Genomic DNA, 24,274 nt, shown 5'->3' with positions numbered 1-24,274 from the left:
AGAGTTTTTTACCGAAGCCAGTTTTGTCCAGGCATTTACAGTCATCAAACATACTCCAGTACTCCTGCTTTTCCAAATAGCATTTCTTCTTCATAAAGCAAAATATAAGAAAAGAACAAAATCCCGGAGAACACAAAGGGAAAAGCAAATGAATCAGGGGAGTTGGAAGTATATCCTGTTTGATTGCCATTATAGATAGAGTTGCACACGGGCTTTGCCACTCTTCAATCACCAGACAGCTGTCAGCCTGACTAATAGGTTCTAAGGGAAGTGTCCGAGGGAAGGAAAGAAAGAGAGGGTACTTAGCTTGATCCCCAAACTCTTCTCATTAGGAACAGGTTCCAGAAGTCCTCCCTGCCCATGTTACCAGAAATATAAATGTGCAAAACATGATAAACCTAGACATTGTACTTGTCTTTCTGCCTTGGACCAGGGCATGGGTTCTCTGCTCCTGATATGTCTGGAACTTTCTTGATTGTTGCCCTAACAAAAGAACCCACTGGTATACATTACCTTCAAAGCCTCATGGAGCCTCCACTGTTTGCAAGCTCAACTCTGTGTTCCTCAGTCAGGCACAAAAGGGATGGTAGCAGCCGGCTACAGGACAGTGGCATGGCCTAAAGATCTTAAACACTCAAAGTGGAGCTAATTTGGAGCCTTACCTGGAGTTACTAGAAACATAAGCTTTGATTTTATTGTTTCCTATTCTGAAGAACAAATATTAAGACCCAACATTTATTGGCAAGTTCGTAATACACATAAAGTAAAAATAGCATTATTAAACCCACTTTACAGATGAGGAAAACAAGTTCAGAGAATAAAAGATGGAAAGCAGTCTGTGGTAGTGGAACCCCGGTTTTGGAGCAGCTGGGCTGAATACTGCTCCACCATTCACTTGCTTTTCAATCAAGGGCAAGGCCTGAGTTTCAGTGCTTACCTTATTATATATATTTTTTGTTGCTGTTGTTGTTTTTGTTTTGTTTTTCGAGACAGGGTTTCTCTATGGCTTTGGAGGCTGTCCTGGAACTAGCTTTTGTAGACCAGGTTGGTCTCAACTCACAGATCCACATGCCTCTGCCTCCCGAGTGCTGGGATTAAAGGCGTGTGCTACTGCTACCGCCACCACCACCACCACCACCACCACCACCACCACCACCACCACCCACCCATTATATTTTAATATACAAAAAAGTACATGCAAATCCAGACCATGGAGAATATCTAAATGCATTTTTACATGGAGATTTGTAAAAAGGCAGTGGCAAAAAAGTCTATACAAGGGGCCTTTGAATTGTCACTTGCTAGTTGCACACACAATGTGCAGTACTTGGTATAGTAAGCCTTCTTGTCAATCAATAATGGCTAGTAATAACTAGATTTGTAGAAGTTAACTGAAATTTGCAGACCTGTCATGTAACTGATTAAATAAAGTTATATGTCTATTTAAAAAAAAAAAAAGTCAGGACTCATGTCTGTTTTGAACACTACTGACCAGCATTTAGTAATATTAAAAAAAAAAAAAATGACTGAAGATAGAAGACCAAATTAGAGCCCCAGTAAGAGAGTAAGACAAGCACTTTAAGGTAGAGTTGGATCGGATCAGTATTGTAAGACAGCTTAGACAACTTTCCACCATTGAGACAAGAGACAGCTCAGACTAGCACAGCATTACTTTTCCCCTCCTATTTACTCCTGCTGAGGTACTGCACCTGGCTTGAATTGTGAAATGAGGCCAACCTTTTCTGTGTTTATGTATCCCTGGAGGTGTGCTTCACATGGACTGAACTCCCCTGTGACATACCAGTTCTTCAATGGTCTTCCTGCTCTCTGGATAAAGTTCTCTGTTCTGTATCTGAACTGGCCCAAGTACTATAACATTCTGAGCTATTCCACTGAAGGTTGACCTTTTCCAACTTCTAAGTCACGGATCTCAATCTTTCTTTCCAGTTTCTCCTGATGCTTCTTTGCAAAGTAGCTCATCATGTAAATGTCTTCAGTGAAGAGGGATCATGGGTGCTCACAGACTACCAGATGCCATTTACTCATTACTACCAGATTTCAGGTTACAATGCTGAGGGTCATTTCACTCTCAAAATCCCTTACTTAGAGAAGTAAAGGAAAGATCAGTAAAGGGTGAAGAGAAATAAAAGCCCATTTAGCAACACTCACATATAATAGAGGAAAACACAACAGAGTTATAACTGCGAAAATATGAAGAAGGAAAATGTTTATCCTTCTGTCCAATATTTGCAGAGGCTCTACCAGGCTCAGCACCTGTGTAGGTCCTTGTGGCCCTTGAGCTAACAGTGAAGGAACAATTTCTCAATCTTAGCACTAGAGGCATTTTGGGAAGAATATGTCCTCACTGTGTGTGCATGGAGGTGGGGTGGGAGTACAGTGGGGAGTGTCCTGTTTAACATAAATGGAAAGTAGCATCAATGAGCTCTACCCACAAGATGCCTGCTTGGGGGCAGTCCTACCGTCCTACCCTATTGTGATGTCAAAAACTCCCCCAATGCTGCTAAATGTCTCCCGAGAACAAAAGAACCCTGTTGAGAATCACTACTTTGGAGAAAATGGATAATTTATATAATATCCTGTCATAATTATCTGTCAAAAAGGATGAGTGGAGAAGAGGGCCCCTTAATTTTGGAGGAAAGTGAGAAGGTACCATAAAAAGTTCCACAGAGTGAATGAAATCTGATCTTTAGTATCTGAAAAATGTTTGTTACTATGTCAAACATGAGAGAATGGAGAAAGACATAACAATGGATAAGAAGTCAGCCATAGAAACCTCCATCTATTCATAAATCATTCAAGCCACCTGTAAAGCCCAGATAAAGCTAAGCTGCAAGTTTCTGTGTTACCATCCTGAAGGCACTATGTACTATTAAGAGAAATGCTCACTGCACAAAGGTGAAAGACAGACAGGCCTGGGGATGTAAGGATGGAGAACTGATCCTAGAGTACGATGGTACATTATTATGAAACTCTCTCTTACATTCTAGGAGACTGAAACTTTTGCTGGACCTTGAAGCACAGTTAATAAGAACACACTTTGAGGTCACGTAAGACTAAGACTGTATGTTCCCAGCCTGCTCCTTTAACTTGAATTTAAGAGAACAATGTAGCAACAAACCTTACTTGCCTTGACTTTCCCACATAATCAAGGTTTACAACCTAAGATAATATATAGCCTTAATGTTGTGTAGTCTTTTCATGCCCTGACCTATGAGTAACACATGTGTGTATGTGAGTTATGGTAATAAATGCAGAAAACAGAAAATAGGTTAAAAGCAACCTTATAAAACAAATATCCACCACAAATGCTGGAAGCAGCATGTGTGTATTGCTTGATAACTTTTGTTATTTGCGATCAGTCAGAGTCCAAGACTGACTCCTTATAAAACTCTGTAAAGAAGCCCTCCTTCCTTCCCATGTGAGGTTTTCAGTGCTGTCCAATAAATACAGAGCAAAGTCTTTTATTAGGGACACACAGGGACACAAAACAGACAACATTCAGTCAGCCATAGTGACAAAAATTCATACTCATACAACAGACAGATTACAGACAGGCCAGAAACCATAAGCTGCAGAGAGAGAGGTGACACCGAAGAGAAGTGGAGAATTGAAGTCTGGGCTCACTCTTGGTCAAATGACTCCAAGGGGAAGTGCTTTGATTTCTTTCTTAATGTGACACTCATGCATACTTGGTGACTGAGGCAGTCATTAATGTATTTAAACTGACCGCATTTTGGTGCCCTGAGTGTGGAATCTCTAATGTATTAGAGGAATCTCTAATGTGTTAAACTGGTGTACTGGATTAGGCAGACTGAATTAAAGTACTCTAAGAATACACGCAATGTCTGTAATTCAGTGTGCTATATATGTGAGAAATCTTAGAGAATTAGATATATTCAAAGTTTAGACAAGGTGGTTAAAAAAGGGTTTCTGATAGGGACTTCCTCCCCACACCTTTGTTTAAGGAATTTACCTTTTGCTAAGGTCATGGGTTGTTTTTTTTTAACCTTCCTAGTACAGAAAACGAGTTTCATGTCCAATTACTTAGCAAATTGAGGCTGTAATGTGACAGAGAGTTCAGCAATCTTACCTTTGAACTAGAGTTCCAAAAATAAGGCGGAGGAACTTCTGCATGCTTTCAGTACACAGCCATGTCCACTGCTCCATTAACAGCAGCAGGATCAGATCCAAGGCCGTGTCGGCTAACTCTGTTTCTGTTCCTGCAGGACAAAGGCATCACAAATAACTCAGGAAGAAACCTTTCCTCTTTCAGAGCTTTGGGTAGCAGCCAGGTCTTCTCTAGCTTTATGTCCTTATCTTAGAGTTTTGAGAACCCTCTGCATAATATGAATCAAGAAATGCTTGTATCTAGTACACGGAGTGATGTGCTCCCTATGTTTGTCCAACTTTTTAACGTTCTGAAATTCTGTTACCACAGGTTTTCTAGCTTACTAACAGGTTTCTACACTTAATTATTTTACCTATCTGGCATCAGTTTCCCCTGTATTTCTCCAGGATGTTGATTCCATTCTACTCCTAATAGGGGATCACAACTGGTGACTAAGTGGAATTGGCAAGGCCTTGACCCTTCCACTCGCCCCCACAGTGATAGATGGAAAAGAGTGGGCAGATTAGGGAAAAGAGCTGGGTTTCATTCTCCTGCAAAAAACTATCTCCATTACACAGAGCTCTGAGGTTGTTCAGGAGGCTTTTAGTCTGATTCTGAGATAACATGTGGTTCTAGGAAGCACCACACCTCTGGTAAAAGGCCATGACATTTACCAATTTCTTTCCTATTTGGAAGACTTGAGGGGCCGCTTGAGCTCATGTTTATGTTCTGATGGAGTGCCCTGAACATCTGTTTACTGGACAGGAGCATCTCTTCTCTAAATATGTGCTGGGGGGTGGGGTGGGGGCTCCTGCAGCATGTCAGTGTCCCCAGAGGCATGCTGATGTTCCACAGTAATTAAGGGAATCCTGGTATTTCTGCTGCAAATAATGTCATCACTACTATTACCAATGCTCTGCTAGTCTACACTCACTGGGGAATCTCTGCACCAGCTAGCTTGCTTCTTCTTCTTCCATTGCTTCAGAATACAAATCACTTTGGATTTGGGCAGACCTGTTAGAACTGAATCTCACTCCATTTTAAACTCTGCCCAGCACATATTTTTCTTTTTCTGTGCTGTATTTCAAGAGGGTGTGTAAAACAATAAGTTGCTTTCAAGTTCATTGCTTGAAGGTGGGCTATTCTTGCCTTAGGAGATGGCCTCCTCACTACCATCCTTTCCTCAGGATTAGTATCTGTCTGCAGCTGCCACCCTGTGGTAACATACAGCCATAGCAGTAAAAATAAAGCAAATGAGGAGCTATGAGATAGCTTACAGAAGAACATGATAAACTCTCTAACTCACAAACATTAGTAATCAAGACAGTGCCTCACAAACATGCCAGTTTGACCTAGGCAATTCCTCAGTCAGTGGAGGTTTTTCTCTCAGATGACTCTAGGCTGTGTCTTGTGATAGCTACAACTATGCAGGACAGCAGTAAGTCCCATTTGTCACATACTTAAATTGAGGTCCACACCAGAAGCAGAAGCCAGGTGAGTTGTTCTTGGGCATCTGGGAGTAAATATGAAATTAGTTTTTTTATCTTCTTCTCATCTCAAGATTTTGTGAACATTTAGTCTTTGCAGGGGTCTTTGTTCTAGTTAATCAATCAAACTTTCTTCTTAAGTTCTATGTCACAAACATACTAAAAGCTAAGTTCTGAATTTTTCCTCTGTAGGAAACATCTGACCTTCTCATGGGAAGAAAATGCTTGTGAGGCTCAAACCCTCCACCTCATTTGCCTCTTTTGCCCTGGGGAACTAGAAAGCTTCACCTGCAATGACAGGAAGTTAAGGAGGACCAGATCTGGGAGATGAATTCTATGTGACGATGTTGTGTTTCAGTTGTTCTGGGGCCTACCTGTGTGGAGATGTACTCTATTTGACAGTTAGGCATCATTGGTAGATGTGCAAAGGCAAAAGCTGGCAGTTGGGTTGTGACAGTCCCTTGGTAGGGAGGGCACAGAAAAAGAACACAATACTAATGGGGGAGAGGGAAGAGAGAGGGAGGGAGGGAGGGAGAAAAGGAGGGAGGGAGAAAAGGAAAGAGGGAGAGAGGGAGGGAGGGATATAGAGAGAGACAGAGAGACAGACAGAGAGAGAGAGAAATACACACAGAGAGAGAGAGAGAGAGAGAGAGAGAGAGAGAGAGAGAGAGAGAGATCAGGAAAGTGATCTGAGGGAGGGAGTTATCTAGAAAAGACAGTAGCCCCTGTACCAAAAACAACACACTGAGCCTATGCAGATTTTATGCATACAGATTTTCCCCACTGCTTGACTGGAACCAATGACCTTTTTCATTTTACCCATCTCCAGACCCCAGCACCTCCAACTCTGGAGTAATTCACTCGGCTAAGCACAAGAGAAATCAGAACTACAAAGTCCACCTACCCTGAGTCCCAGGAGCCTTCTCCCTGGCTCTTCTTTGTGGAAGCAAAGGTCTTGTTACTCACCTGGGTCACTGTTTTTGAGCTCTTGGGCTATATCTGTATCCAGCAAACAACTATCCACACATTCTTTGGGGACTTGTTGGGGATCTTTATCTGGGACTTCTGCTGGCTGCATTTCCAGTAACTTTGTCTGCTTTTCAATGAACGATTCCATCCCAAACATGGACAGGATCTCTGACTCCTGGAAAAACAGCCAGTGGTAAAGATCACCAAGAATGCAGAAGGTAGAATAAATGTAGCATCTAGGTTTCCTATCTTTCACCTGCAAAAGTACCATGGGCACAGAGACCACTAATCCCATGGCCACATCAGGAAAGTTCTCATTCCTTACCCAAGTTGCAACTAAAACTAGCCTGCCGTGGGATAATCACGTTTGTACACTACTGGGCCATTATCTAGAAACTGGTTTTCCTTTTCCTTCTCATCTTATCATTATTGTCACAAACCCATTGCCCTAAGAAGCCAACATGCCCACTCAGAACCGATAGAAAGCCAACATGCCCACTCAGAACCGATAGAATTCTAAAGCACTCAGAGGAAACACTTTTTAGCATAAAATTTCAAGACTCAGATATCAGCCAAGTCCTTGACCAGGGTACCTGATTTTCCCCTGACTTCAGAGAAGCCTCCTACACATTGTATCTGCAGGATCAAAACCTCAAGTGTGATTACAGCAGTTCTTTGGGTTTGGGCTCTTACCGAATTGCCTTCCTGGAGAGAGTAGAGAACCCTATCCTGTGCCTCTGCTATACTCAGTGCAGGAGCGATTTTACTGGATGAAAACCTCAGTCTGGACCTGACACAGGAACAAAGGTAAAATGAAATGAAAGTCAAGATCGTGGACCCTAAAAAAGAGGCTGGCAAGGAATGACACCACATTAAAGCAGAAGCATCCACACTTACTCCAGGGGGGGTTAGTGTGCTCAGAACTACCTGGAAGATGGGACCCTGAAATCACTCAAACAATGTATACCTGGTAAGTCTTCAAATAGTGCCATATTTATACTGTGTCTATAGGGTGCTTATGAAAGGGTTTTTGTCAAGTAAAATAGTGCTTAGTCTGTCATGGCTACATTCCCAGAGGCTACACGACAGGCTTGCATAATACATTTGTTAAAGATTAAACAGACAAATACCATAGACTAAGGGTTTTTGTTACTGTTTTTGGTATCTTTTGGAGATAATCACCTGTTCCTCTTGTACTCCAAATAAGACTGGACAATCAATGCAAATGACAACATTGATAAATCAGGAAGGCATCGTGGTCATTGTTTCATATATAAGCACAGCTAAAAGGCTAAGTATTGAGACTACAGGAATGATTAGAGAGTAAGAGCACTTATTGATCTTTCAGCACCCATATCTGTGGCTCATATCTGCCTGTAACTCCAGCTCTGGGAGATCTGATACCTTTTCTGATCTCTGTAGGTACTAGCACACATGTACACACACAAATAAAAATAAATAACCCTTTTTATTTTAAAGGCTAAGTACTATGAAGATAGTATTGCTGGCTCTTAGCATGAACATGAAGATAGCCAGTCAGTCCATATTCATTTAAATCCTCTCTAATGGATCACATTCATACAAATTTGTCAGTAAGGGTACATGTGTTGTTCTTGTCTTCCACATGTTGGCGTGGAGTGCATCCAGCGACCAGCTGGGGCATTAATGTAGCAGCAGCAGTCAACCAGTTACTAAAATACACCCTGCAGGATTCCATTCTAGTCCTTTCCTGTTTATTGCTAGTGTAAGTACTCTGTGAGCCAGAAATGATGGCAAACAAATCAATTGTAAGCCCTAATTCTTAGTAGGAAAGAAATACCTCAATTTGTACAAAAAGAAGAGTATCCACCTTCTAGAGTTTTCCCTTCTAGTCAACAATTTCCAGTGAGCTGGGTCCAGGGTTCCCTGGGTGGGAGCAAACACTTGGAACCTCAGTGCTGCCTTCACAGCTGTTTGCTACTCAGACTCCTTGGGTAGAGTGCTGTGGAACCCAGCCTCTGGCCTGGCTAAGAAGCTGGCAGGTACCATGAACCTCCTCTCTTCTAGGGTCTGAGAATGGAATGGGGCTTTGACACCTGAGGACAGGGGCCCTGGGCCACTGAAGGGCTTCTCACTTGCCAGCCTTCTTGCCTTCTGTCTGGGGCTTGCTTTCATTCTCAGCTTCACTCAGCTCCTCTGTGGGGCTCTGGGGTTCAGAGCGAGGAAATGCTGTCTTCAAGGTATCCACAATAGCACTCACCACCATCTGCAGAGTTGGAGTTACAGGGTCAGTATGGCTATGCACATCCCTGATGGGCTGTGATGGAGAACAGAGCAGTCATCTCTCTGTGCTTCATACCACAGGATGAAAAGAGTCAGCCAGCCACAGAGCCTTAGCATTTGAGAAAATCAGACACCAGCTAGTGACAAGAATTCATTTTTATCTCTCTACAGAGTAAAGACAAACAATCTTCTCTATAGAGTAAGACAAATCATGGGAAGGAAAAGAAGCCAAAAGCAAAACAGGGAGTAACAAAAACTCAAGCGAGTTCTTCAAAGTAGAGTATACTTTTAGTTAATATTTTCTGTTTTACATAAAAAGGTGATTCCTAGCTTCCAAATTGACAATACCATCACCAAAGTATGAAATTTCAAAGGTGTGTCAGGAAAAACAAATGAAGAAAAGAGAAAATATGGTGTAGCAGCTTAAATAATATAAGCATGCTGCAGGGATTCACAGAGTTGGGTTTACAGTCAAATCACAATTTTCTACTAAGAGAAAACCACCTTTGAGAAACAAGAACCATCTATACTTCTTCAGAATAAGTTGACAGGCATATATTTGCTATTAAAGGAAATATACAAAAGAGAACTATCAAGGAAATGGAAGTAAACAATGGTAATGAATGCTGCTGTTCCAGAGGAGCGCCAGGCCTTCTGTAACTCATTTTTGTGGTAATCCCTCACAAGAGCACAGCTAGTACAGCCAAGACATACTGGACAATCAGCAAGACCACAGGGAACACTAGGAAAAACAAACCAGGAAGGGAGCAGAGGATGGAACAGCATGAACATAAATAATGCAGCTTCTAAAACACAGCTTGCAGGCTGGGGAAATGGTGCAGGGGGCGAAGTCCTTACTCATGAGAACCCAAGCTCTGACTGCTTAGCACCTACATAAAAACCGGATGTCATGATGCATTTGGGAGACTGAGGAAGAAGAGTTTGAGACCAACTAGCTTCTGTCTCAAAAAGCAAAAAACAAAGGAACAGGCAATAACAAAGCAATCTCCCCATAAGGAAATGAGCAAAGAACCAATGAACACATCTGTTCAGAACTCTGGGGTTTTACCTACTTGATCCCTTTCTAGTTTGTTTCTTCCCAATAACAAAGGATGCTCTCAAATATCTATCATGTGAAATTCCATCTTATTATTTTCTCCTAGTCAAAATGAGGAGGCACACCTCCTACAATGAGTCATGTTTGCTTATAAAATTGCTGATGATATCAACTGAGGCTCCAATGTATTGGATTCCCCAAGCATTCTTCTCTCACCATCTACACAGGTGCTGAGACACCCTCTTGAAGAATGTACAGTTCTCTGCACATTCTTTCTCTTAGCAGATGGTCACTACACCAACCCAAATCCAGATTAACGTCCTGGCTTAGAGCTGTCTGCTGAGACCCCAATAATGTGAATGACTTATTTCGCTGAAGACAGCCCTTTTCCATCAACAGAGGTTTACTTGTATCCTCACATGCTTCCATTAGAACAATACCACAGTAACTCCTGGCGGTATATATACACATAGCACGAGGGCACTGCCTTCCAACAACTGCTCACTGCGACTCAGCAAGTTGATGATCCAGTTAATATTCAGCAACAGGTCTTGAAAATTTTAGTTCATGTTCTACTGACTCTCTATACTTCCTATACCTTCACCCTTCTTATTTTCCCAGCACAGTCTCCAGTCCAACACACATTTCACACTTGCAGATAGGAAAATGCTGAGTATAGTGGCTCTGTTACCTTGTCTATTCTAGAAACCATGAACGGCTTTTTGACAAAGGCAATCCGAGCATCTGTATTCAGTGCAAGGAACTCCTGCACCTCCTCACTGTTGGCAATTTCAGGAATGGCACAGAGTTGCTGCAAAAGACAAACATTTCAAAAGAAATCCCAGGCCCCAGATCTCACCACCTTGAGTTGGATGTTTGGGGGTAAGAATTCGAGCAAAGCTATTAGAGCAGATGCTGACCTTCAGGAATGACTCCAGGAGGCTCTTCCGGGCTTCTACTCTGTCACTATCCATGTTTCCAAATGGAAGATCTGGAAAGAGCTTTTTTGGACCCTTTATATCTTCAAAACAAAACAACAAATTCATCCATTTAGCATTCATGTAGAGGTAGTCCATATAAAACAAACAGAGTCACCGAATATATTTCACTAGGCTTTGTGTTTAGGATTTTGTTAATTTGGGGACTTACAATTGTCCCTGTGGTTGTATTGCAACAATCTACTCTCATTAATGTGGAGAGAACATACAATGCAGTGGTTAAGGCAGCCCCAATGGTCCAAGTTTAAGTTTTGGTTCCAATCCCTGCTATAATAATAACCTTTGACAAGAAACATGATCTGTAACAGTTTCTTTTCTTTAAGAAGGAATGGGCTGGGCGTTGGTGACACACGCCTTTAATCCCAGCACTCGGGAGGCAGAGGCAGGCAGATCTCTGTGAGTTCGAGGCCAGCCTGGTCACCAGAATGAGTGCCAGGATAGGCTCCAAAGCTATACAGAGAAACCCTGTCTGGAAAAAACAAAAAACAAACAAACAAAAAAAACACTAAAAAATCAAAAAAAAAAAAAAAAAAAAGAAGGAATGGTAGTATCTATCTCATGAGCGATTAGAGGATTACTTGAACTAACACATGTAAAGTGTGTAGAAGAAAACCAGACACAATTCTGAAGCCTGTCCCAGTATTAGCTAGGTTACATTCAACCTATCAATTATTTAGGTGATCATTAGCATCTAAAACAACAACAACAAAGTAGCCAGCTCCTAGCTTATTTGTAGTTAAATTTTATTATATTTTACACTCTTCCCTGAACCTTAGATGTGTCAAACAGCACACAAAAGGCTTGGTTGTTAAAGACCAGGATTTCTGGGTTATTTAAGAAGTATAATCCACAGACCTGAAAAAGTTAGTTTAGATCAAATGATTCTATGGGCACAGATTGTCTACTGTGACTGCTTCTTCTTAAGAGTAACCATGTGGGGGCATTGGAATAAAGCATGTAGCCAAGGACAACCTCAGAAAGGATTCCATCACAGTTGCCCACTCTAAACCCCACAGCTTCTCAGGAAAACATGGGGATGAGACACTCTCAGTGCTGTCTTCTCCTCCCCACAAACCCACAGGCCACCAAGCATGCAGAACAGGGTGGATACATATGATATGCAAGCTGGCATTTGGGGCTTGGGGAACTTCTGACTTTTGATAAACTTTCGTAGATCTGGTTTCTCCTCCAGGCGAGTCTGAAGATTCAAGAACTCCCGGTAGCGGCGGTTCACAGTGTGGTAGGCCAGCTGCTGTAGGCTGCTGCTGTTCTCAGCATTAAGGGCTGTCTCATACTGTGGAAGGAACAGAATTATCAGTGGAATCAGTGAGGATTCAGAAATCTATTCTGGCTTTAATAACTTGTTCAATGGTCACAACAGAGTACAGATAAAGGGAGAAAGCCATTCATTCATGCTCCTGAATCTACTGCATCTGACTGTCACCTTCAGTTGTAACTAACAACCCAAACTCCAAGGTGGCTGAGTGAGCTATACGTCCTGGTACCCTTTGCTCAGTCAGAAATACTTTTCACTGTTCCTTATGATTGCTTCTATCCAAAAGTTCCCACCCCCATAGTAGCTACATAACTCTTTTCAATCCTAAAGCCATTATAAAACAGAGGCCAGAGTACCTACAAAAGTGACCATTGCTAAATGACAAGAGAGACCACATCAGGAGAAAATCACTTTGCCATTACATCCAGTCACTAATGATTATACTAGTTTGAGGAAGAACTAATAAAGCCAAACAACAGATAATCATAACTCAGGTCTTTGCCTGGAATATTTCAGTTTTTCTTTCTGTTGCTTTGGGCAGATTAATCTTCCTAACTGTTATTCCTGGAATTGAATTGAAATTCTGTGTCTTAACTATATATTAGCTGTATCCTTAGACATCCCATGATGACTGGAAATGTTCTATGAGGTCAGTCCGCTGCCTGCATGTGCCTAAAGGGCCAGGCCAGTACATGGGAGTGATGATCTATACGTCACACTCCTAGAACGCACTGGAAGAGCATGGAAGCTGACTGCACAGTGGAAGACTTTCTGACAAAGAAGTTAAGATACAGAGCTGCTATGAGTAACTCCACATGTGCTTGCTCTTAGTAGAATTGGTTATTCTTGGAAATATTATAGAATGGCACATGATTTAAAACAACAAAAACAAATACCGAAAATGATCTCTTGTTGAAAGAACTTGAGCTGGTGTTTTACCATTTCTAGAGCTAGAGAAAGGAGATATCTACCATGAGCTGAGGTGAGCAAAGAAGTCTCTTAGACAAGTACTGAGAAGGAGAGAACAGGCAGAAATCAGGACAGAGTTTTCAAGCATGGTACACCTGGGATCTAGGATGCTGTCTGTGGAATATTCTGCCCCTTGAGGGACAACTTGATTTTTCTGGTACTAAGAAGGAAAAACTGTTCTCTGCTATCAGTCCACAAATATGTCAAAAGTAAAAGATGAAACAGTGAGAATCTAGCATTTCTCCGTGAGCATGGGGCATGCCAGAGGGACACCTGGAATTAGGGAACAAAATGGTAGGCAAACTGTTAAATGTGACTTTTAAAATGCCAGGTCATCCTGTAGCTGCATTCAGCAGACCCCTACCCAATTAATTGGTTTGGATTTCCCAAGGAGTAGCATGTCAAGCTGGTACAATGATGGTGCTTGGACACACCAGTGCAAGGCTGGTTAACATCTCAGAAATTCCAGAAGGCAGGGAAAGTTTGACACAGACGCTTTCTAAACTTCTCCCTCATAATTTCCTCCTTAAAAATATTAATATCTTTCATAATTTTTAGTATAGGAAGGTAGGATATTTATATTTACATCACAAGGTGGCAAGTTCCTTATTCCTTGAGGTGTTTAAGCACAGACTTGGGAACAACTATGCAGAGATGATAGGAAGAAAGCTAAGAGTAGCAGATTTCTCCTTAAGCCAGGCTGTGGACCATCATGTTAACTGAAAAGTTTCATTTAAAAAACAAATGTAGGGGAATGGAGAAATAGCTCAGCAGTTAAGAGTACTTGCTGCTCTTGCAGAGAACCAGGGTTTGGTTCTCAGCACCCACACAATTTACAACTGTATATAACTCCAATATTAAAGGATCTAGAATGCTCTTCTTGCCTCGATAGGCATCAGGTACACAATGCACTTACATACATGGGCAAAATATACATATAAAATAAAAATAAGCACATCTTTTTTATACTGTAGAATCTTGGGATGCATTCTTAGAAATTCTTATCCAGAATTTATGTACTTTAAAAGCAGCCCAAGTGATTTTGAGAACCAAGGAAAAATTTGACTCTCAGCATTCCAACACCGAGCTTCTAGAGCTATTTATAGGGTTATAGGGTGAGAGCTTATGCTGTCTTCCAAATTAACGACACGCCACTCACACATCTGTTTAATTAAACACAGGATACTCTTATCTGCCCTTGCAATATTCGGTGTACTGACTGTGCTTTCCAAACTCATTCCCGGAGTGAACGACCACTGCTGTAATCTTGTTACCTTCACAGTGTACAGCGTGTATGGGTGGAATCCAGTACCACTGTGCTCTCGGGCAGTAATGGTGCCAGTAATTCGAAGGTTCTGGATGACAACTGGGCCATCTGGACTACTCAGGGGCTCAAAGCTGAAGGTGGCTGAGCTGAGAGGACCAGGTGGAGATGAAGAAAGTGGAACTGGTGGCAGAGTAGGATCAAGGGAGCTCACACCACTGGTGAGATCCTTTTCTAAGCATGAAGGTCGTGGGGGGCAGGAATTTTCTGGCTCCTCTGGCAAAGCTGTAAGAGGGGTGACTTGTTCTTGTTCTACATCCTTGTCTGCTGTGTCAATCTGGATCTCTGGGCAGTTAAGCATGGAGACCAGCAGGCCGGTGTCTGTGTCTGTTCCTGGAGCTTCCTCAGCTTCTGCTCCTTCCATACCTTCAGACCCCTCACCATCCTTAGGCTCCAGAGTCCGGGAATCCTCTAGGGCACAAAGAGCATCCTGAATCCTGTCAGAGAGGAAGTTGCCAGGGGTCATGAGCATGATGGTTTCTTTGCCCAGTTCCGACAGCGGTGACTCCAGCTCAGAGTCTTCACATAAGAATAAGGGGCCTCGAATATCTGGCTGTAGAAAATGGGGCGCGTTATTTCCTACTTTCCTTTCTTCAAGCATCTCAGTCAAATCTCCCTCTACTGCTTCGTGGCCTTCTTCAACCTCTGGGGAGGGGGCTGGCTCACTGCAGGTTATGTGTACTGGGGCCGAGACTGGAGAAGGAGGCACTTTTCCTATTGGCAGACTCTCTACTTCAACAATCAATGGCAGAGATGTGGGCACTGAGGACTGCTCTAGGACACTGGCTGAGCATGGGGGTTTAGTTCCTTGGGCTGTGTCATGTCTGTACTTGGAAAAGATACTCACAAGTATAATGTGGATCCAGTCGGGATCTGATAGCTTATTGATCAGTGGTAAGATTACATTGCAAGTAACGAGTTCAACTACTACATGGCGTCCAGTCCTAGTCTCCAGGTGGGGCTTGGGCACTAACTCTTGAAATAACAAATTCACAATGCCACGTGCATAGGTGATCTCGGTGGTGGGGCTGTGCATGGCAGGATGGGGGGTGGTAGCCTGGCAGTAAGCATCCCACAGCTGGGAGGGCTGACCTGAATAGCTCTGCTCCCTTGCAGTGGCCTCCTTTGCTTGAATATAGCTCTGCAGGTGACAACCACAGAGAGTCAAAACCTTCTGGGTAAGAGCATGGCTGTCCACTCTGCTAATCCGCCTTCGGAGCTCCTGCACTAAGCCCTTCATGGCTGCCTCCATCTCTGCCTCGAATGCTGGCTCCTGGCTCACTGAACGATACCAGGATAACACAAAGTCACGGATTATCATCTGGATGGTGCAGTTAATCTCCCGTTCCAGCTGCCTTTCTGCTTCGGGGCATGGAGGACAGGCGTTGACTGTGATGAATCGTTCCAGGTGCAATTGACCCGAAGCCCCTGCAATGGCATTGGAGCCGAGCCATCCTCCCAGCACCACCAACGATGCACACAGAAGTATCAGAAGCCACATGTTCACCAGAAGGTGGATGACAAGTAGCGAGCCTAGCAAGACCCCCACAACCATCAGCTTCCGGCTACTCCACAGATTACCGAAGACACCGCTGGACTCGGGGGCATTCTCCTGGGTAGGGGACACTGTTTCTGCCTTCATGGCTGAAAGAACTGGTGGTTTCCACAGAGGACAGCCTCCTATTTCACTTTGGTGACAGGAGTGAGAGCATGAACTGTCCCAGAAAAGAACAAGCCCGGGTGCTAGTAAGTGAACTCTGGACCCTCGGGACTACAGGCACTGCAAAGCGAGAAAGCCCTGCTTCTCCCGCTCGCTGCTGTAAACAGAGCCCACCAACTGGTCTCTTCCAATCGAGATGAGGAAAACTTGACGGCCTTCCTCATGGCCCAGGCGGAGAGTCTCTTCGTAGCCCGCGCGGCCCACGGACACTTACGAACACCGAAGCGGCCGGCAGATCTGGTCACACGCCGCCGGGGGCCGCGTGCCCAGACTGCGCCCCTGTCTGGTGAGGACTCATGGGGTGTTCTTTCCGACCTTCGCGGTCAGGAGCCACGGCAAGCTCCGGCAGCCCAGGCGACTGCGTTCCGGAGCCCCAAAGCAGTCAGAGCCGCCGGCCGGCCGCCAGCCGGCGACAGCTTCCGGGTCGTGGCCTGCGGGAGCGGGGTACGCTGGGAGAGCGGCCCGGTGGATGATAGTCACTGGCTCCCCCTGGTGGTAAGGAGCCGTGGTGACGGCGGCCGCGCACAGGGCTCTGTAGACCCGAGACCCAGAGCCTGTGCTCACCCAGCGCCCCCCAAAATCTTAAAAGTCTTCAGAACTCGCCCAGGCTCCATCAAGTGCTGTTTGTAAATATCTCTAGCTGCTTAGGTAAACTTCCACTAATACAATTTGTTTTAATTCTCTGGGAGGCATATTTTTTAGTAGCTTGATGGATTTTTAATATTCTCCCTGCTTCCTCCAGAAATCATCCCTTCTACCCTGACCTCTCAACACAACACTGTCCTCACTTCAGTCCACTTCATTTGTTCTCCGTAGTTGTAAAAGATAAGTATTATTGGGCGGCGGTGGCCCATGCCTTTAATCCCAGCACTGGGAGACAGAGGCAGATGGATCTCTATGAGTTTCAGGCTAGCCTTGTCTACAGAGTGAGTTTCAGGACAGGCTCCAAAGCCACGGAGAAACCCTGTCTCAAAAAACAAAAAAATACAAACAAAAAGGTAAGTATCAATTTGTGATGTGGAGCAGATTTCAAGTGAACATTTCCTACATTTAGTCACTGGATTAGAGAGTGGGTCCTTGTGGCCCTTTCAGCTAATTGGGGAAATGAGTTTACATAAGTGGACTTTCAGTAAAGTTGGTCTGTATGGAATATATTGAAATCAAAATCTTAAGTGTGTTCGGGAACAATTTAGTGAATCACAATAGTTAAAAAGAGTCTGTTGAGAAGATAGTCTTTGTACTGAATCTTGAAGGAAAAGAATTTTCTTTCTATCTGCTTCCTTTTCTTCCCAGCTGCATAGTTAAGCAAGGCAAAGGTAGAGATGTAGTTTATAGGTTATTCTCTAACACATTTGGTTTGGAATGTGCCTTCGCTTTTGTTCAACTTTGAATACATGTGCTGATTGTCTACTCCGAGAATGACCTAAAAAGAGAGTAGATATTTTAAAGAAAGTGGTGGTACCGACCATGTGTAGAAGTGTTTATATCTGTTTTGTATGAAGCCTGTATAGATCTCCAACATGGTCCTTAGGAACTGTATCTGCAGTGTGGTACAGATGAATGTCATTTGCACAGTTCTTTATCATTCTGTCCTCTATTGGGAGCCATTTACTCCCAATAAGCTTGAAGAGATCTTCAAGCAGATTCCAACCAAAAACCTTAAACCACCAAGAGGTATATCACAGCCACCTTTCTCATCCCCACCTCTGGTGTTGGAGCAATAGTTTCATTTGAATGCAAAAGAAACCACCATTTGCAAGTGGATGTAGTTAATGGCACATCACCTCTAAGGCCAACAATACAATTTAGGATCAATGTGTCCACTAAGCAGGCAAGGCAATCTGTGAAGTTAAAAAAGAAAAAGAAAAAAAATAACTAGTCCATGTTTCTTTGGTGAATGCCACTTCACTGCCACCATCTTCCCAATGGAAAGGAACATGAGAATGACTTATAGTTCCCCTGCGCCCTCCCAAACCATTCTGTTGTCCTTGGGAATAGCTACTTGACAGTAAAGTTCTGGGGAAATAACTATCCCTGCTGCCTAGTTGAGGATTACAGCAAGAAATTAAGTAATGGGGGAACTAAAGATACCACTTACTACTTCACTTGCAAGCTCAGAGAAAAAGTTCCTAAGCATCACAATATGGAAAGTGCAGGGCAGTAAGGAACTGACCTTGTAAATGGGCGTTATGCCACCTGACCAGATGGTCTGGAGCACCGAGGCAGCCAAGAGTGTCTTCCTGATTCTGAAGCAGATTTGATGGACATGCCAATGCACTTGTCATTTGGATGGCTATGAGCTTCTGCCTGGGGATTTGGGACAGATCTTAGTCTCCAAACAGATTAATCATTGGGAGGAGGTGAGAGTCATGCCTGGTATAGAACAGTTTGTGCATGTGGTGAGGGAGGCTGACTGGTCATTCACCTCCTGAGAGTCCCTTCTTCCCTTTCTACTTACTATTTCTCAGGAATTAAAGGCATAGTGCTAGAGTGTTAGGAATGAGAAGACAGAAATCTTTAATTTACCTGAAGGTATCTTCAGTCTAACCAGAGTAGAGACACATCAAAGAGAAAGGCATTTCAACACGATGCCATGTTTGATGTGGCATGACTTGATAGTTGCAATAGAAGACAGTAAAATAAAACACAAGCACAGAGGATTGGTAGTCACCTGGGGAATAGGTGGTTCATAGATGTTTACCCCTAAATTTGAAAATGGAAAAGAGGTATGTTTTAGGAAAATATAGACTAGGAAGAATGGGGGCATAGGGAGGGGGCGTCTTTTAGTACCATGAGAGCAAGAGGTACTGTGAGAAGGGGCCAGGTTGGAACAAGTCCATACCGTTCCCCACATTTCTCTTAAAAACAAGACAAGACAGGCTTGTAGCTGTGGGCCTGCATTACAAGAAACATGGGAGCCTGAAGCAGCTAGGTTGAAAGGTCTGCCTGAGCTACAGAGTGAGCTCAAGGGCAGCCTGAACAACTTATTTAAGCCTTGTTCAAAAAGAAAGAAATAATGCTACAAGTTAGGACTGTAGCTCAGTGGTCATATGTTGTTGAGCTTCTTCAAGACCTTATCTTCAATCTCTGGCATTGTAAACAAAAAGAAGAAGAACAACAAAACCAGAAGATAAGGGAACATACCAGAGAGAATTCTGATAATAGTATAGTTGAGCTGACAAGGGATAATGCCATAGAATTATTGCTGGAAAACAAGGGGTTGTTGGGGGCCATGGCAAAAGTAACCTTGGACCTGTAAGAGACTTGGACAGAAGCTGCCAGTATAAATACACTATTATTAGAAGAATAGCTGCCTTCAATCCTTTACTCACTGATACATAACATTTGGGCTCATAAAGTAGCTTATAGAAGGAAAGATGTTTCATGGTCAGGTTACCTAGCAACCCTTCCCCCTTCTAACCCACTATCTAACACCTGCACCCTGTGACCTTGGTAACCTCCTGCACTCTCAAGGACTCACGCACAGGGACAGGGACATTCCTCAGCCTGGTTATCAGGCAAGCAGACTCAAATGACCTCTCCTTTCCTGCCAAGCTCCCCGCTTGGCACCCCATATAAGGTCTCTATGAAAAATAAAAATTTGCAGCTTGATCAGAAACCTGTCTTGCTGTCGTTCTTTGTTCCCCCTGACCCTTCCATTCTAGGTTCTTTGGTGACTGCAGCACATCGGGGTGTGAGCTCACATGATTCTCCGAAGGTTGGAGCAGGGGGTAATGAAATTCACACAAAAGAAAGAGAAGGTTGGAGGAACCAGCTGAGGTTGCCAGGCATGAGGCTGTAGTTTTGTTAATATTTATTGTTCAGTTGTTTTCTCACAAGATGGTATGCGCCCTCATTGTAGAATAGAGGAAAACAGGGTTTGGATATGTCTGTTGCCTTGTTGAGTGTTTTAGAGTAGATAAAGAGAAATGGCAACTGGTTAGAACCTAAACAACTTGAGAAGTGAGGTGCTCCAATTGAAACCATACTATCTAGGTACACTGGAAATGAAATGAAGCCAGTAGATGCATGATTGGCTGTAAAAACATGCTTGAGTATAGTAGGAAAATTGTTTATGTGAACTAGAGAAAGGCTTATGACAAACTATCGATCTGTCTACTGGAGTTTCCTATTACTGATCTGTCAAGTTGCCATGAACTTCGTGGGTTGCAGCATCACAATTTATTCTCCTACAGTCTGGGAACTTAGCAGCCTCAAATGGGTTGGCAGAGCTGTATTTTTCCTGGAGTCCAGAAGAGAGAGTGTGCTTTCCAGTCCTTTCCAGTTTCTAGGGGACACCTGTGCTCTCTGGCTCCTGGCTCCACATTCCTGCTACCTCTGCTCCTCTGCTTCTGTCATCACATCTCTCCCCCACCTCTGTACCTCCTGCCTCCTCACAAGGACCTTTGTGATTGCATCAGACCCTTTCTTGTAAGTCAGAACTATCTTCCCATCCCTTAACCACATCTACGAGGTCTCTTTGATCAAGTAAAGCAACATGTTCTCAACAAGGAGGATCTTCTGGACAACACTGGCTATGGTAGAGCTAAAATGCATATAGATGAAAGAGTTTTAATAGTTAGGTCTGAGTGCAGTCAAATAATGGGTTTCTGAAGTAAGATGTGAATAAATTATTGAAATTTGGAATTTTTTAAAATATAGGTTATCAAACTCACTATATAGCTCACAAACTTGTGATGCTGGTGCCTTGGCTTCTCAAATACAGGGATGAAAGGTTGTACTGAAGTGCCTGGGTTTATAGTGTCTAGATTTATAAGGAGTGTGATCTAGCTAGGTTTAGAAGTCATCGATTTTAGGTTAGAGAGGATTAAGGATGTTACACAAGTTACTAATAAACACAGACTAGAAAGTTGAAGATGCTGTAGAAAGTGTAGAAGTGTTAATACCGGTGGAGAAAGAAGCAACATCTTGTAAACTGTGAAGTCAACTGCCTACAAGAGGCCATAAAAGCTTGGGTATTGTCCTGGTTCTGCCTTCAATGATGTGTTGGAGAATAAATAGCCACCAGAGGGCAGCAAGGAGTGTGGCAGCCTGAAAAATTGCATCGTATTTACACATCCTACAAGGATCTCTGTAGGGACTGGGAATTCAAAGATTGACTTGAGGTAACTGCTCTTCAGGAATTCACATTTAATATAAGAGACAGTGTAAGACTGATAACAGTGTATAAGTATTACAATGGGAATATGTCAAAATATGGGAATGAGCTGGACTGAGGGAATTTACATAGAAGAAGTGACTTTAGAGCTGGCCTTGAAAGATGGCTAAAATTTCCCAGGAGGGCAAGAGGAACAATTCATTATAAGAGTAAGAAGGACACTTAATTCTTTGTAAGCTTCATTATTTTACTAGGACTCACAATGTGAAAACATTACAGACTGAGTCTTCTAAACAACAGGATTTGGTTCTTAAAATTCTGGACATTGGAAGTTCAAAGTCAAGGTGCTGACGTGGCTGGCTCTTCTGAAGGTCTCTCATTAGCTTGAATGTAGTCACCATTTCATTGTCTCTTCAAAGAGTGCCTGGGCATTCCTGCCTTCTCTATCTCTTCCTAGAAAGACACTAGGCATGCTGAATCCCACTATTGTGACCTTGTTTAACTTTAATTACCACTTTAATCATCAATCTCCAAACACAGCTTCATTCTGAAGTATACTGAACATTGGGGCTTTACAATATGATTTTTTGAAAAGGTTGCAATTTGGTTCATAACCATTCCTTCCTACCTGGAAGTTATATGAATTAGTGTGTTTCAATTATCAGGATACTGAATGAGGCAGATAGCTCTGATAGTTTCCAACATTTCTTTTAATTTCATAAGACATGGTGCTGGAATTAACTTCCGTGTAACTTCTGGTTACACAGACTGCTGGGTGCTCTGGTAGATGCTCCCACAACAGAACATGCTAGACACTGAAGGGAAGACACTGTGGCAGATTGAGTACATAAGAGGATTATAGTAAGCCAGGAGTCTGAGATTCAATATCTAATCCAATCTAGAGAAAAATTAGAGAAACAGAGGTTAAGATTAGGATAGAACTGAGAGTAGTGGGCAGTGATCAGATGAGGAGGGAAGGGGGGACCTAACAAAAACAGAGTGTCAGGATGGCTGCACAGATTCAAAACACAACTGAATAGAATTTCCATCATTGTGACTATGGAGATAAAATGAGATCCTTAACAAGTAAGTGTGTTAAATAAATTGTTTAGAAGTAGCTAATTACATGTAGTGGCAGAGAGAATTATCGATCTAGACCATTTGTGGAAATAAACTGCTTAGATTGTAAAATACAAAGCTGGAAGATAGATGATTAAAGGAGAAATTAAGAGAGATGGAGAATGGAGTAAAACTTCTAATACACTCTGGATTCCAACGTCTGTTAATAAGAGAGCATGGAGGAGAAGCAAACATTTAAGAAGCATTTGGCAGAGAATTTTTTTAAATTGTGATGAAAGCCTAGAACCGTAGCTTTAAAAAACACTAGTAATCTAAATGAGACCAACAAACCCAAAGGGTGATTGCTATAAAAATCAAGGGAAATAGATTTTGATTGAAAAAGAAATAAACAACATTAAGTACAGAAAGGAGGATATATAATTACAGACACATGAGAGATTAATGATTCAATTTCACATGATAGGAACTTTAAGGTGGAAAATATCAGAAAAATAAAAACTGCAAAGTAATCCAAGAAACACTGGAGTGACTGGATAGCTCTCCAACTATTATGAAATTAAATAACATTTTAAAAGTTTGTGGCCAAGGAAATACCAGGTTATCCTACTATTTCCCCTTTCCAGTTAATTTCAAATAGAATGGGCCATTCTAAGCTTGCAGATCTAATATAAGTTCTCAGAGGATAAAGGGCATGTATTTTACAACCTGGGACATGTTATAAACTTGAAAGTGAAACTGGACAGGGAAGAAAATCTAGAGATATCACATCATTTCTGCATTGATCTGGGTGCAAAAACACCTAAAGTTATCAGCCGACCAAGTCCAGAGCTGTGGGCATGAAGCCAAATACTACAGAATGTTTTAATATAAAGATGGCACACTCATCAGTAAGGGGGAGTCATTCTGTTATGATGTGTTGGAGAATAAATAATAATAATAATAAATAATAAATGCAGTAAAACATTTAAATAATATTCAATATCTGTCCATGCTTTCAAATAAGAGCAAAGAACTTGCCTAGGAAATTCTTCCCAGTGAGCATTGGATGAGGGACATGCCTATTCACCTGTGTCAAAATCTATCAAACTTTGTACTTTACCATTGAAATCCGTCAGTCAATTGCATCTCAATTGAGCTATCCAAACATAAGAAAACAAGTGAATGGGGAAAGGTGCTTCTCATGCCCCTCATTCCAATGATCACTGGGAAGAATTTCCTAGGCAGGTTCTTTATGTCATTGATAGCTGGGTAGTAGTCTGTTGAGGAATATTATTTTAAGGTGTGTGACTTTTGTTTATGCTGCATTTTTTTAACTCTGTGAAGCTGTATTACTGTGCCTATCTAAAATACCTGGTGGTCCTCATAAAGAACAGCCAATAGTGAGGCAGGAGCAAGGAGAGGCAGAGATGGCAGGCAGAGAGGATAAATAGGAGGAGAAATGAGGAAAGAAAAGAACAAGAAGAGGAGGAAGACAGGAGTCATTCAGCCACTCAGCCAGCCACAGAGTAAAAAGGGAAGTAAGATATACAGAGGTAAGAAAGATAAAATCCTGGAAGGAAAATGTATATGGGTTAATTTAAGATAAGAAAAGATGTCTAGAAACAAGCCAAGCTAAGACCCCACATTCAGAACTAAGAATAAGCCTCCATGTGTGAGTTATTTTGGAGCTGAGTGGTGCCTCTCCCTGCCCGAAAAGGCCAAAGAGTAAGATCAAAAACATTATTCAACAGTATTCCATTATGTAGACATGGTAATATGCTTCTTTTACCTGCGTGCGGATGATTGTTTTCTGGTTTGGGTTGTTACAAATGAAGCTGGGATGTCTGAAAGTACATGAATGTTTGTATACAACTATCCTTTCATTTCTACTAAAAAAAAAGCTTT

General features: G+C 42.5%; 1 protein-coding gene across 5 annotated transcripts in view; it reads right to left on the bottom strand.

Moving 5' to 3' along the window:
• The window catches only part of Snx19 (sorting nexin 19), a 38,982-nt gene extending 22,369 nt beyond the window's left edge, over positions 1-16,613 (bottom strand). For 4 of the 5 annotated variants that reach the window (XM_027411729.2, XM_027411732.2, XM_027411730.2 and 1 more), the window contains exons 1-8: positions 14,422-16,613; positions 12,058-12,196; positions 10,825-10,925; positions 10,596-10,715; positions 8,700-8,830; positions 7,279-7,375; positions 6,583-6,760; positions 4,112-4,241 (exon numbers count right to left, since the gene is read on the bottom strand). In XM_027411729.2, coding sequence (XP_027267530.1) covers positions 4,112-4,241; positions 6,583-6,760; positions 7,279-7,375; positions 8,700-8,830; positions 10,596-10,715; positions 10,825-10,925; positions 12,058-12,196; positions 14,422-16,113 — 2,588 coding nt within the window. In that variant the 5' untranslated portion in view covers positions 16,114-16,613. The remainder of the gene's footprint in view (positions 1-4,111; positions 4,242-6,582; positions 6,761-7,278; positions 7,376-8,699; positions 8,831-10,595; positions 10,716-10,824; positions 10,926-12,057; positions 12,197-14,421) is intronic. The other variant, XM_035443557.1, reaches the window with a different exon arrangement.
• Between the last annotated feature and the right edge of the window lie 7,661 nt (positions 16,614-24,274).

The sequence above is a fragment of the Cricetulus griseus genome, chromosome 4, assembly GCF_003668045.3.
Source record: "Cricetulus griseus strain 17A/GY chromosome 4, alternate assembly CriGri-PICRH-1.0, whole genome shotgun sequence".
NCBI lineage: Eukaryota > Metazoa > Chordata > Mammalia > Rodentia > Cricetidae > Cricetulus > Cricetulus griseus.
Note: the sequence above shows the minus strand (reverse complement) of the source record. Positions and strands in the feature narration are given on the sequence as shown.